General features: G+C 38.2%; 1 protein-coding gene across 2 annotated transcripts in view; it reads right to left on the bottom strand.

The window, feature by feature from the left end:
* Positions 1-13,638, bottom strand: part of prkcab (protein kinase C, alpha, b) — a 105,665-nt gene that overhangs the window by 10,317 nt on the left and 81,710 nt on the right. The window contains exons 6-15 of one of the 2 annotated variants that reach the window (XM_081609978.1): positions 10,257-10,413; positions 10,047-10,181; positions 8,383-8,476; positions 5,445-5,474; positions 3,033-3,173; positions 2,758-2,931; positions 2,257-2,348; positions 1,847-1,909; positions 1,517-1,655; positions 75-155 (exon numbers count right to left, since the gene is read on the bottom strand). In XM_081609978.1, the coding sequence (XP_081466104.1) occupies positions 75-155; positions 1,517-1,655; positions 1,847-1,909; positions 2,257-2,348; positions 2,758-2,931; positions 3,033-3,173; positions 5,445-5,474; positions 8,383-8,476; positions 10,047-10,181; positions 10,257-10,413 (1,106 nt within the window). The remainder of the gene's footprint in view (positions 1-74; positions 156-1,516; positions 1,656-1,846; positions 1,910-2,256; positions 2,349-2,757; positions 2,932-3,032; positions 3,174-5,444; positions 5,475-8,382; positions 8,477-10,046; positions 10,182-10,256; positions 10,414-13,638) is intronic. The other variant, XM_081609979.1, reaches the window with a different exon arrangement.

Below are 13,638 nucleotides of genomic sequence, written 5' to 3'. Positions count from 1 at the left end.
GTTATTTACCACGTTTTAAGATCTTGGTGCAAATCCTTTGCAAAGAGGCAGTGAAGAGTGAAACAATGTGTTACCTGCCCTGCCAACATCTCATACAGGAGAACTCCATAAGCCCACCAGTCCACCGATTTCCCATAAGGCTGGTAAGCTATTATCTAAGACAAAAAGAGGCAAAACATTCATATATTTACAAATACAATAACTTATTTCTTCATTCTTACTTTGCTGAAAAGCAAGTAAAGAGTAGAGTCGTACGAGATCTGCACTAAAGTTACTGAAGAAAAAAATGAACAAAAGCCATGTTGATTACCCCCAATCTCACCAAACTAAATCAGCCCCCACTAAACCCAGCCAGCTATTTTAAGCTGCCATGACAAAGGCACTTTCTCCTAACATCCAATTTGCCATCCCACCACACCTCCCTCCCACACACGCTCCACACACAGACATAATAATGGCACAGTTGCACAAGCAAAGAGCTAAATCACAGCTGCGTTTCATTTAAATGCACAAAGGCAGCATTTTCAACAGCATCCAAATGGCTCATAAATTATAACTTTTTTTCAAAAGCTTCCTGTGCACAAAAATTCTGAACTACGGCTGTGCATTCGGCTACATCAGGGGATAAAATCTAACAATTTATGGAAGATATGTACAGTTTTACATCACCAGGAATGTGTGAAAACACAATGTAAATAAGTGTGCAGATGGGCTTGAAAAATGCAGTACAGAAAAACCTTAATGTAGCAACTGAGGCTGCAATATACAAGATATAAACACTTCATTATGTGTTTAAGAGATGAAGGATTTAAACATCATTATCACAATGTATTCTTTGCAATTATGATAAAAAAAACTGTGTGGAAAAAAATCCTCACATCCTGTTGGGTAAACAGTTTTCACAGCAAAAAGTCAGAGTCCCACAAACACGAAAGCTGCTCTAAATTAAAACTGACATTCATTAGTTATCGTATTACTAAAGAGGACAGAGTAATTGGATTCAACCATATTTTCAAATTTATAGCTTTTAATTGATGCTCTTTGGGAATTAAAATCAGAAAAACTAGCTCAAACAGGAAAAGCAACAATCTCACTACTGCAAACTTTTGTGGTTGTCAAACAACCAAACTGATTTTAGAAGTACGACAAAAAAATAATCACGTCATAACAAGAAATGATATGATAATAATCCATTCCTGATGTGCACATAAAATGAACGTAGTTTGCGTAAATAAATTTGCAACCATTTGATGCAGCCGGGTAAATTATGTATGCAACACAAAATGATTCAATTATTAAAAAAATTATAAATTTTTATTTGATAGAAAGTAATTTTGTACAGCACAAGACTGTATAATTACAATTATTAACTTTCTTTTGTCTGCAGTAATCGGTAAAAAGAGTTTCTGGTGTTTATCAAACACATTTTCCAAATTTAATGAGGTAAAATTAAAATGACTTAAAATAAAATACAGTTTGGCTATTTAATCTTTGTCTTTCTCATCAGACGCCTCACCTCGGGTGCGATGTAGTCCGGGGTGCCGCAGAAGGTGCGTGTTGACATCCCTTCATACATGTTCTCTTTGCACATGCCAAAGTCCGCTATCTTGATGTGGCCTTCGCAGTCCAGCATCACATTGTCCAACTTCAGATCCCTGCAGCACAGACAGCTTTGTGAGAATTCAAATCACTCCCCAGGTTGTACCCTCTTCTTTTTACTTTCTTTCTCTTGCTGCCTTTCCTTTAAAGTCTTGTTTTTCAAAATTCTCTCAAGCTACGATTAACGTAAGAGGCCCTTTAATTCAGTCTGAATGACCACAGCTGCATGAAACATCCAGAAACCCACCTGTATATGATTCCCTTTCGATGCAAGAAAAACAAGCCGACTGCTATCTCGGCTGCATAAAATCTGCAAAATAATAATACAAATTGTAACAGACATTTTAGCATATATGCTGATAAACTTAATATGCTAAGGAAGTAGGTCAGCTGAATCTAACAAAGAAACGGGTATCAATGTTTATAAGTGAAATTCTGTGAATTTAGCGAGACATTGGGAGCAATTACAGAAGATCTTTTTTGTTTCTATTTCTTTCGTTTAATTGTGCATACACATACAAAGAAATAATGAGGGTTTCAATGTTTGAGTTTAACTGCACAGCACCAGTCAGAGGTGTTGACATTACACACTGAAGCTGCCTGCAGAACAATACCTCCATTTTCAAACCATGTGCATATTTCAGAGTGAGTCCTTACACTGCCTGAGGCTCCTTAAACTTTCCCATACGCTGGATATGATACATGAGATCCCCTCCGTTAATGTATTCCATCACAAAGTAGAGTCGGTCCTGCAATACAAACAGCAGGTTATTGTCAGTGGACAGATGCATAGTAGATAATGTCACCTAAGCTTAAGAAATATGCCATGTCCTCCTTGTAAAGCAACATTTCATGACTGCAGTTTTTATTTAAAAAAGCTTAGAGTGTGGCTGCGTCTGCACAGACGTCACTGCTTTTTCACTCTCAATTTTCCCTGCAGGGATGCTAAGCAAAGAAATTGGCATCCCTGAAATGTTAGCACAAATACAAAAGTAATAACAGTTACAGTCAGAGGAAGTGAAATTGCTTTGGAAGAACAATGGTCCCCTTTAAGTAAGGAGCTTTTTTTTGTCTGTATGAAGAAGCCGTCAGTGCAGGAAGTGGGCATTATTAACTATGACGACAGCAGAAAGCTGAAGGTTTTTTTTTTGTACCCACCACAGTCTGAAAGCAAGAGTGGAGCTGAGTGAGGAAGGGGGGTTTGTCTCTTAGCGCCAACACCCTCTTCTCCACCATCGTACATTCGACGTCGTCATCCTGGATCACGACGTCTTTCTTTAGGATCTTTATGGCGTACAGCTCCTCTGTTGATTTCATCTCTGCCAACATTACCTGCATTTGACAAAGACGCCGCACTCGAGAGGTTAAGAAAAACGCTAAACTTTACTCAAAGTGTTGTTGTTGCTTTTTAAACGAAACGTATGAAGTCGTACCTTTCCGAAGCTGCCTTTTCCCAGCAGAGCCAGAAAGTTGAAGTCGCTGAGCCGGACCCGGTCCATGTTACCTGAGGGCAGACTGAACCGCCGGTGGTCTGTTGGTGTGATCACTTTCTTACCGTGGCCCAGCTTGGCTTTCTGTCATGTACAATGAACACACAAAATAATTTCCATGAAGTTCCCCAACATGTGGATGCTTCAGTCGAATATATTATCATTTTCTAGAAGAAATAAGATGATAACTCTGAGTTTCCACATTTTTGTGAGTGACAAACAGTTGGTGCAGGACGCATGCATATCAACAATGAAGTCAGATCAAGTTGCTACACGGCTGTCCATTTGGGATGAAAACAATACTTAAATTTATTCAGTAGCTAAAAAGAGTTTCATGACCTGGTAAGATTATTATTTTTAAAACCACATTAAACAAAGTTTTGACTGAAATAAATTAATAACTGAAAATTATACAAAAATATAGCTACAAATGAATAAAACGTATTACAGTTATTGACATTTCCATTAAACCGTGAAATAATTAATAAAATACAAACTCACACACAAAACTTGCTTACAAAATCCAGTGATCAAAAGTATTGTTTTCAAAATAGGCCTGTTTGTGAACAAAAATATGAGCCTAAAATTATTTTTCTTGCAAATTGCCCTTGCAGTACTGGGAAACAACCCCACTTACTTCTCCTGCATAAATGCAAATCATACTTTACCTCCAATATTGTCGCATTATGTCCACATTTCATCTTGTGTCATTATCATATGCATTGACCTTAATATCTTAATTGTCCTACTTCTAAACTTTCTAGCTCTCCTTCCTTCCTTCTTTAGTTTGTGTTGTCCACCTCATTAGAAATGTGGAAACCTCTTCAAAACTGCATATTTAGGATGACTGTTCAGACGACTTATTGTTTAAATATTAAGAGCAGGCATTTTTTTGCACCATGAAATCAAAAATACTAAAACAAATCTCCCAAATAAAAAAGCTTTAAAGGAACCTTACCCAAACATTCTGCATTAGAAATCTTTGTCAAAGTTTGAATATTCAGTAAAATGTCTGTTGCTTAATTCACAAGATGTGTTTCCATTTCAGTTTTGCTCATTATTGTCTCTCTTTAGGTTCCTGTTATTACTCATTATTACCCCATCATATTTGAGATCCCAAGTAATCTCTTTTGAAACACAACAAAAAAATGCATGGACATTTTTTTCCAAATACAAAAACTGGACAACTTTTAACACAACTAACATCTATAGTTTTACTTCAAGCAAATGCTTCAGCAGTTTCATTTCACCAGATGCAGTGCAGCCAAACATGAGTCTTGTAAGAAATATAACAGTGCCACTGTGTGGAAACATCAGGCACACACACACACACACGCGCGCGCAATCCCACACACATACACTGCACACACAACAGAGGATAAGAGGCTGTGAGTATCCAGTCAAACAGTTAGAATAATTAGTGTATTTCCATGCTTAATGTTCACACAGCCTTCTATAGTCGTGCTCGGACTAGTAGAAGGCTGACGGTCATCACCCAGTGAGGAGTGGAAGTGAAGCCCTGCTGGCCAGCGGCAGCATTAGAAGGTAAAGAAAATGCCCCAAAACCAGACGGCAGCAAGCTTCACAAATTTACTAACAACAATGCTGTTTGGTTTATGTGTGTTTGATAAGCAGCCTGTGTGTGTTAACAGCTAAGACTGTGAAGCTATTAGAAAAACTGTATTTAGGATGGGTTCTATCTTGATTTTAAATTTATTGTTTTTATATTTTGAGCCTGTTTTCTTTATGGTACTTGAATAAATTTTTTCCAGTCTTTCAAATCTGAACTATAGGCCAAATGTTATTTAGGAGCCATATCTGAAAGCTGAAAGCTCGGGTTGCTACTGTGTTGATCTCAGACTTCCAAATGTCACCATTTCCAAATGTTTTTTTTTAAACATATTTCTAAGTATTAAACCCAAACACAAGTTAAAGGAAAAGTTGTTAAAAAAATGAGATGCACCCTTTCAGCTAACACATATGGAACATTTTAACCTTGAGGAAATACCTTTAAAAAAGTACAACTGTCTTTTGTCAAATGTGGTACAAATATAAACTTTTGCTTTCAAGAAGACTCTCCTAGAGACATAATTTCTCTACGTAAGAGCTCTGGATTGTGTATTTCATTAAAGTTAAATAGCACTAGGTAGTTTTCTATCTAGTGGATTAATCTGTGACAAGAATAAAAAAACAAAATGGGAACAAGTGTGTTATGCAGAAGGCCTTTGTTAGTAAATCAGATTAATTTGTGGAGTCCCAGCAGAGATCCACAAACAATCCCAGTTCAGCAAGTGAATAAGTGAGATGTAAGCCAGAAAACATAAGAGAAACAGAAGAAGCAGGCAGGGGAGCTACCTTGAGATAGTGGATATTTAACTGGCAGGCCTAGAAAAGAGAAGAAACTCACTCATTAGTGGGCTCAGCGATTAAACACAGTGTGCAAACCTGGCTGACACATGTGGGCAAAAACATGAAGAGTGATTACTCTGACGACCGCTTATCTGTGAACTCAAAAAGAAAAAAAAGAAAAAAAAAAAGATCAAAACCACGACTGGAAAATATTAAAGCATAAAAAGAAAAACATCTTTTGCATCCCGCCCTAGTTTCCATGGCAACCAGCGGTTGTGTGAAGACGTCAGCGACGGAGGAAAAAGCCAAGGTCGGTCGGTTCGTACAGTATGAAGAAAAGAGGAAAATTAAAACTCAGTTCCTCGGGGAGTGCAGTGAGGAGAAGACATTTACGCTCAGTATTAAACCCTGCGAGCCCTCTCACACACACACACGCCCACACACACACTGCACACATATTATCTTTCCGTCTTCACAGGGACTTTGCATTGATTTCCATTGACTTTTATTAATTTCTGCAGCCTAAACCTCGCTCCATACAGTAAACTTAACCTAAACTTAATCATACCTTAGTCTTAAACCTAAGCACTAATCAGCACTTTTTCCTAATGTGGGAATTACAATGTATCAAATACAAGGTCAGACACGCACACACTAAAAGCTGGAGTTTATTAAAGCTACCCTCTTTCTTATATAAGTCCCAATCAGTTTTGCACTTCTCAGAACAGAATACATCTATGTGTCCATCTATGGAGAGGATGCGAGTTTAATTCAGGTTGTATGTTGAACCTCACTGACATCTGCAACTAACAAAGCAACCACTAGGGAGCAATAACTGGCTGCAGTTTGTGTCCTTAGATTTGATGAGATCTGCAAGTTTGTTTATACTGACAAAAAAAAATCACGGGAACAAGGCAGGAAAACAACTTTACAGCAAACATCAAGTCAATATAATAACTTCACTCTGATTTTCGTCTGTCGAGAAGAAATGAAAAGAGCGATTACAGGAAAGCAGAACGAGGGTCTCCTAATGTTGTGGGTAGCGTTATGAACAAAGTATGAGAACTGGGTCAAATCTGCAAAAGCATTATGAGGAATGATTCTGGCTCCCAGAGAAGGAGCCACTTTAGTATTGTCTAGACATTTTTAGTTTTCTATACCTGTGTAATCTGTGTGTCCAAGCATGCAGAGCCTGCCACATTTAATGCTGCCCTCCAGGTGCAAAACCTCAGAGCAGAAAAAAAACACAACTTCTAACTTCAGAAAATGTTTTCAGTGCTAAACAGAACTGTTCAGAACCGTTTCCAGATCATTTTAATTGACAATTATGAAAAGCAGCAATAATGTGCTTATTTAAGGTCATGCATTAACCCACAGCCGTAATTTTGTTGACGCTATTGAACAAAACTGAGTCTGACTTTCAGTTTGTCATCTTTTTCTTCCTGGAACCGGCTCTTGTCTCATCGTGTTTCTCCATCCTCATCTGCTTTGATTAAATTACCTGGTGAAGAATCAGCTAATCACATCTTAAGAAATGCAGAAAGATTTTACAACTCGACAATTTTTGCATCAATTTACTGCTAAAAGTAAAAATACAAACACAATAATACCAGTAGAGTCTATCAAATGATCAGATAAAAGTCCCAAGTCTTTTGGGACAGAAATTAGCCCACAGTATCACCACTCCACCGCTGTACTTAGCAGCGGGAATGAGATGCTGTTTAAATGTGAGTCTTTCCCCAGCCTAACGGCCACACACTGTAAGAATTGATCCTTAGTATCATATTATAATTATTAAAATTATCAAAAGAAGGACTGCAAGGCTACATTTCATGCGGTCCTTCAAACTTACATCACCTCCCTCGATAAACTAAACAGTTCTGTACTTTTTTTCATGCTCGTTTACGTCATTTCTGCTATGTGTTTCCTATTTCTTTTTTTTTTTTCCTCACAAAGTGTTTTATCTTCTGTAACACACTTTGTGTTGCCTTTACTGCATATGAAAAGTATTTATGGATAAAGATTATTGATTGATTGATCTTCATCAGGAATGGCAGCGCATTTGTTTGAAAACAGAGACCCTTGTGTTGTTGCATGAGCCACAGATGTGTGGGAACCGCAGCGATAATGGACGCTGTGAAGCTCCCTGATAGTCACATCCCATTTTTATAATTGGACTGAATATTGTTTTATTCATTGTAATGTTGTGTACGTCTGTGTAGTAGGGCAGGATTATGATCAGGATGAGTAATGATCACACAGGCACTCTTGACAGCCTTGTGACAAATGTTTCAAGCACTCAAAGTTCAGTAAATCACGTCAGCCTGCAGTGATAAACATGTTGTGCTGTTGCAATTTTGGTTTTTCTGTTACCATCTTAGGAAAAGCCACAGCTCTATTTTAGCATCTGTTGACATCATTGTACCATAAACATAAATGAAAATAACATAAGTGTATAGAATGACGCCTCTTGCTACATGCAGGTTGAAGTGAAACTATAAAACTGTGAATATGATGAGGTCTCATCCAGACAGCCTGCAGTAATATTCAACATCGGTGCCAAGGATGTTGAAACTTTATTTGCAAAGAAAGGAAGAAGTTGAGACATTTCTTGCAGGTCCTTTTCGTTCAAATGCAACATAAATCTGCAGAAGAAGTGACACTGCAGTGCAAAGTACATGAATAAAATAAAAACATCAAATGGATAATTTGAGTAACACCTTCTAGTCCAGGTAATACTTTCAAGTTGATTTTAATCATTTTCATCTCCGTCTCTGTAACCGTAGATAAAAGAAAACGTGGGAACAGCATGAAGTTTCCATAGCGACAAAAAAGAAAAGGACGTCGTATGTTATAAGTCTATGGCAGCAGCTACAAAAAACATTTGTAAATATATAGATTTTTCCATTAAAAGAAACAACACTGCCTTGACTCTGCTGCCCACCTCAAACTTTTGTCGAAGCTCCAGATTGACGTCGTCTACTTCTGGAATGGGAACATTGTAGTATTCTCCTTCCTCCTGGTTCAGCAGTTTGTACCTAAGAAAATTACAAAGCGCGAAGGTCATTTCTTTTGCATTGACGTTGCATAACCGAATACACTGTTATTTGCTAAATAGTCTTCTTTGGATTCCTCCCTCTATCCGCCCACACACATATATATAAGTCTTCATATTTCTGCGCTCTTTAATTAGAAGTACTTGATTTCTATTTTCCGCATGTTTTCAGGGCTGCACTCTCTTGCCAGCTTGACTCTCCTTCTTCTTTAATGTCCAATTAACTGTAATTTATAGCAAAGACTGCAGCCAAACACACAGACAGTAGTAGTTTCCAAGTTGGCTGGCAACATTTCACACGCCGGTATTCCCCCGATTTCCTTTTTGCAGCAGAAGTTGGTCAAAGCAAAGTAGATATGCTAATGTGGTTTCAAACTGAGAAACAATGAGTATGACAGATCCACAGAGAGAAGCCATTGGCTCCAACAGGTGGTTTATTTTGATAGCTGGACTTGACCGCAGACAACAGTGTTTGCATCTATTTCACTCACATTTACCAAACGTGTGCATGGCAGCAAAATCAGGGTACAAAAATGTCAGAGTTGATCAATCTGGAGGACTTGGAGTCGGATACGACCAGGCCTCTGGTCATGTTTGGCTAAATGTCAGAGTGGGAAAAAAAGCTCCTTACTTAAATCATCACTCTACTTTTTTTATTAGTTTACTAAAGATTGCAGGAGCTGATTTGATCAATGTTGCATAAATTGCACAAAAATATGTTATTTCAGTAGCCTAAACATTAAGAAGTAGTGAGGAGGTGGCTGTTTGTTTTTGTGCGTTTGCCCTAGAGGCTTTAGTGTATATATTATTTATATTACCAAGATTTCTTTAAAAAATATAAAAGATGAACAAAATGCATACAGCCTTATTATTTGTCAGTGTAGTTGATATAAAATAAAGCTTTACCTTGTGAAAAGAGGAAATATTTTTCAACAGCTGTGAATAAGCTACACATTTTATGAATGGTTGTTGTACTTTAACAATTGTCCACCTTTAAGAAGCTGGACAAACTCACAGAAATTCACTTTAAACCATGTTCGTCACAGCAGATATGAAACACCCACTGGTGGCCTTGAAGCATGCAGTGGCAGACAGTCTGATTCACACCCGAAAAGATGTGTGATCAGCAAATGATTTTTATCAATAATTATCCAGGTGTCGTTATGATGCCACTTTATAAAAACAGACAGAAACCTGTCTCTTCTACTGTTTTCTCATCATCCATTTTGCAAATGCCTCTAAAGGGTGCGGTATTGGAATGAAGATTGTTTGCAGCCCCAGATTCACCAACACCAGATTGCTCATATGCACCACATTCCATAAATCGCATGTTGAAATTCACACCAGATTGCTACGTTGAGCCGCTTCTCTTTGTGAGCTACAACCCCTGACAAAAATGATGCAACCACTGTTCTTAAAGAGTGTCGAGTTTCAGTTTTTACATCAGTTTTGCTTTTGCTCTGTAAAGCAGAGCAAAAGCAAGTGTTTCATCAATGTCAGTTTGCTTTGACATTGATGAAACACAAGGTTAGGATAACAACGAGAAAACTGACCATCCACAGTGAGGAGCCTTGATGAGCTCAGACACGCCAAACGACATGGAGCCCATGAAGTCGTTCCGGGTGGTTCTGTCCCAGTCCCAAATCTCAATGGACAAACGTCGGTCCTTATCTGATGCTTTAAGCTTACTGCACAGAAACACAACATGGAAAAACAGTTTGAACTCTTGGTATACAGAAAATAAAAGACGAAAATTTACTTACAAAGTGAACGACTCGTTCCAGCAGGGATTGAGAGAGGAACGGATGGTCCTGGTCTTCTGTTTGGTCTCGTTCTTTGGGTCCGGGATGAGCTTGAGTTTGACATATGGGTCCGATAAACCGTTGGGATCCATGGGAATCAGGTTCCTGGCTTCACCCACTGGAAGGAATAATAAAAGAAAATGTCAAAGTGTTTGAAGGAGATTTACAGACAATATGACTAAATGACTGAACAAAAAGCTCTAGAAGGTTTTTATGTCTATGGTAATTAGATAGGAGCAGAGAGCTGCAGTACGAAAAATGTGGCCTAATGACTTATCTGGTGATCAAATATGGCATGAGAAGGAAGGAGATGCTGGATCATTATTTACCTAAGGCAGATTATCTTGGTGTGACACTGAAACACAAGGCAGATTCAAAAAAGAGTGGTGCTGTATGAAATATTTCTAGTTTTAGTTGCTCTGAAAGTTTTTCATTTCAGCTCATTTCACCACAACTTTACAAGCTGGGTATGACAGACTCTGTATTGCTAAGTGATTTCTCTGTGTAGATTCAATCAAAAGAAGCACATACGCTGATGACATGAGCTGTGAAGCAATGAATATGGTTAAAATTCCCTTAGCTAAGTGCGAAACAACACCGACAGCAGAGTAATCCCGGTGGGTGTAAGAGCACGAGCTCATGTAAATGAAGAAGCAGAAGGCAAAACATTATCTTAAAGTGTGTGCCTCACTTATCCTGTCACAACAGGTGAAGATAAAATTACACTCTAGCTAGAAAAAGAAGAGAGAGATTTATGTGCCGAAGCTTTACAAGTTAAATAGAATCGTATACGTTGACATTTCATTGTCATAAATGGAGTAAAAGTAACAGCAACCAACAAAAAGCCAAAAATAGTAATAGGACGAGGAAATGAGAGAGACGTCGCTCTTTGTGACTCTTCAACACCAACATCATGTTGATAAAGAAACAAATGTCATTCTAGGAAAGTAATACAGAACAATATTACATAAAGAATCTAAGCAATCATAACCAGAAGAGAGAGGAGATTAAAAGCTTCAGCAAATCTAAGAGCTTAAAGTGAATCATCTCCATGTTCCTCAGCAGACATTCATGCATCACACTAAGATCAGGAATAAACCGATACATTTTAACTGAACTATTTCAGCCACAATCCCAAAAAAATACTCTGAAGTTTGTGTTGTAACGTAAAAACAGGTGAAAATGTTTAGCGGTATGAATACAAGTGCAAGGAACCGTAAATGTGCGTCTGGATCAATTTCCTTTCTACAGAAGGAATACTGATCTCTGCCGTCTACGATCCTCCATCGAAAGAGTAGAAAGGCTGCAGACGGATTACGTCCACAAACAAGAGAGGCTTTGGAGGATCAGAGTCTGAAGTATAAATAAACCAACATGTTTATTACGTGAATCGCACAATAAATGATTTGCAGTTTTACTTGTAATTTGCTGCGGCGCTGCTTTGTGTTTCCCCCCTGAAATGTGTCCTTTTAGATCAGCTGCATGTAAAATGAGTCTGCTTCAATTTACCTGCCCATAAATGAAAGTCTGCCCTTCTTTGAGCGAGGATCGTCAAAGCAGCATTTTTGGCTTGTAAAATAGCAATGTGTTTTGCATGCAAATACCTGAAATTATAATGAATGAGGATGAAAGACACACACATTAAGTATATGTCCCCTTTATGTCTGAAGGACTAATTCAAATTCTAGGAAATACAGTTTTAATCTTTAATGCAGCACTTAGCTGATTGATAAAAATAAGACAGAAGAAAAGACTCATGAAGTTAAATTATTCAAAGGATCAATACGACATAATTCATTTATTTCACATGACAAAAAAAGGCTTGTTTGCGGTGTTATAAGTCACCAAAAATCCCTTCAAAATTAATACTTTATTAAATTCCCCCTCAAAAACCATGAGTAAACATACTTTAAATAATTATCCATAAGATTGTTTGTGGATATATTTGATGCTTCTTCGTGCTTCTCCAGGTTCACGCAGCAGAGGGCAGTGTAGGACTCCCTGCATCAATAAGACGTTTTCCCCAATATTTATGAATGTGGTGTTTTAATCCCACAGTTAGATACTTGTTTAAAGGTAATTCTCAACTCGTCACCTTGGTCTTCCATTCATCTCGCTCTCCTGAAAGCCCACACACAAACACACGCACACACACATACACACACAGCAGAGTATGTTGAGCAGACGGAAAATCTCATCCCATGTTCTCTGAAGCCTTCCCCTTCTGCTGGCTGTGGCGCCGTTTGCAAGCATCACTCACTTCCATGGCAACACCGGCATCAGACAAAACCAAAGAAACTTCTACAAGCCTGTAAAAACACTAATGAGGCAAACACACACACACACATACACACGCACAAATGAGAACGGACGCTACGGTTTCTGTTCTCTGTGTGTGTTTATGCAAGAACAATTCCTTGTCTCCTTGATTCTGCCACTGCCTTTCTCTCTCACACACACGAATACAAACACAGGCATGCATACACAAAATAAAAGATCATCATCAAGGACCATCTCTGGTGTCAGTTGTTGCTTAGATACAACAAGAGCTGCTTGCTGTCTGTGTCCTCTGTTCTCCTTATGAGGTAGCTGCTAATAAAATTACCCGGTTTGTGTGCATTTCTAGTTTTTACTATTTGCTTTGGGCTGAAGCGGCCACGATACGTACACAGCAGAGACATATGTTTTTATTAATGTGATGTGGATCAAAGACTTTAGCAAGACCGTATAAAATAATAAATGCTGTGGTAACATTGATTTTTTTCCCCTCTCTAATTGCTCAGAGTTTATTGTCTCAAAACTACTGCTATCTTATCTGATGCACCTTAAGTTTCAAGTCATTCCCCTCCCAAAAATATTCCAGTAATAATTTCCCTTGGTACATAAACACATTTTTCATATCAGACATCAAATATAATAGTAATAAAAAAAAAAACATGTTATCTGACTGAAGGGTCAAATGCAAACAGAGCTGTGGTGGGCTGACTGCATAATCTCATGAAGAAAAAAGGCTTTGCGTTTTAAATGTGTTGTTGCATAACAATGCCATGTGCAGCCAATGAGTGCCTGATAATCTTGGAGGGGGGAAGACTGCACAGCCAAATGGGAATTGGATGGATCCCTGCTGAGCTGTGTCAGGGATCCAAACGGAGACGTCATGCACTCAGCGGAGGCAGAAGGAGGAATCAGAGGGAATTTATGATTCCTGTTTCTGGGGCATCAGAAATATTGTGGCGACACGACTGGTCCATTTCAGATTAGGAAAAAACACTTTAAGGGAATTATAAAATAAATAAATAAATAAATAAATAAATAAATGAAGCCAAAAGCAAATAAACTGCTG

Source organism: Poecilia reticulata, chromosome 8 (assembly GCF_904066995.2).
Source record: "Poecilia reticulata chromosome 8, P_reticulata-male-v2, whole genome shotgun sequence".
Lineage (NCBI taxonomy): Eukaryota > Metazoa > Chordata > Actinopteri > Cyprinodontiformes > Poeciliidae > Poecilia > Poecilia reticulata.
Note: the sequence above shows the minus strand (reverse complement) of the source record. Positions and strands in the feature narration are given on the sequence as shown.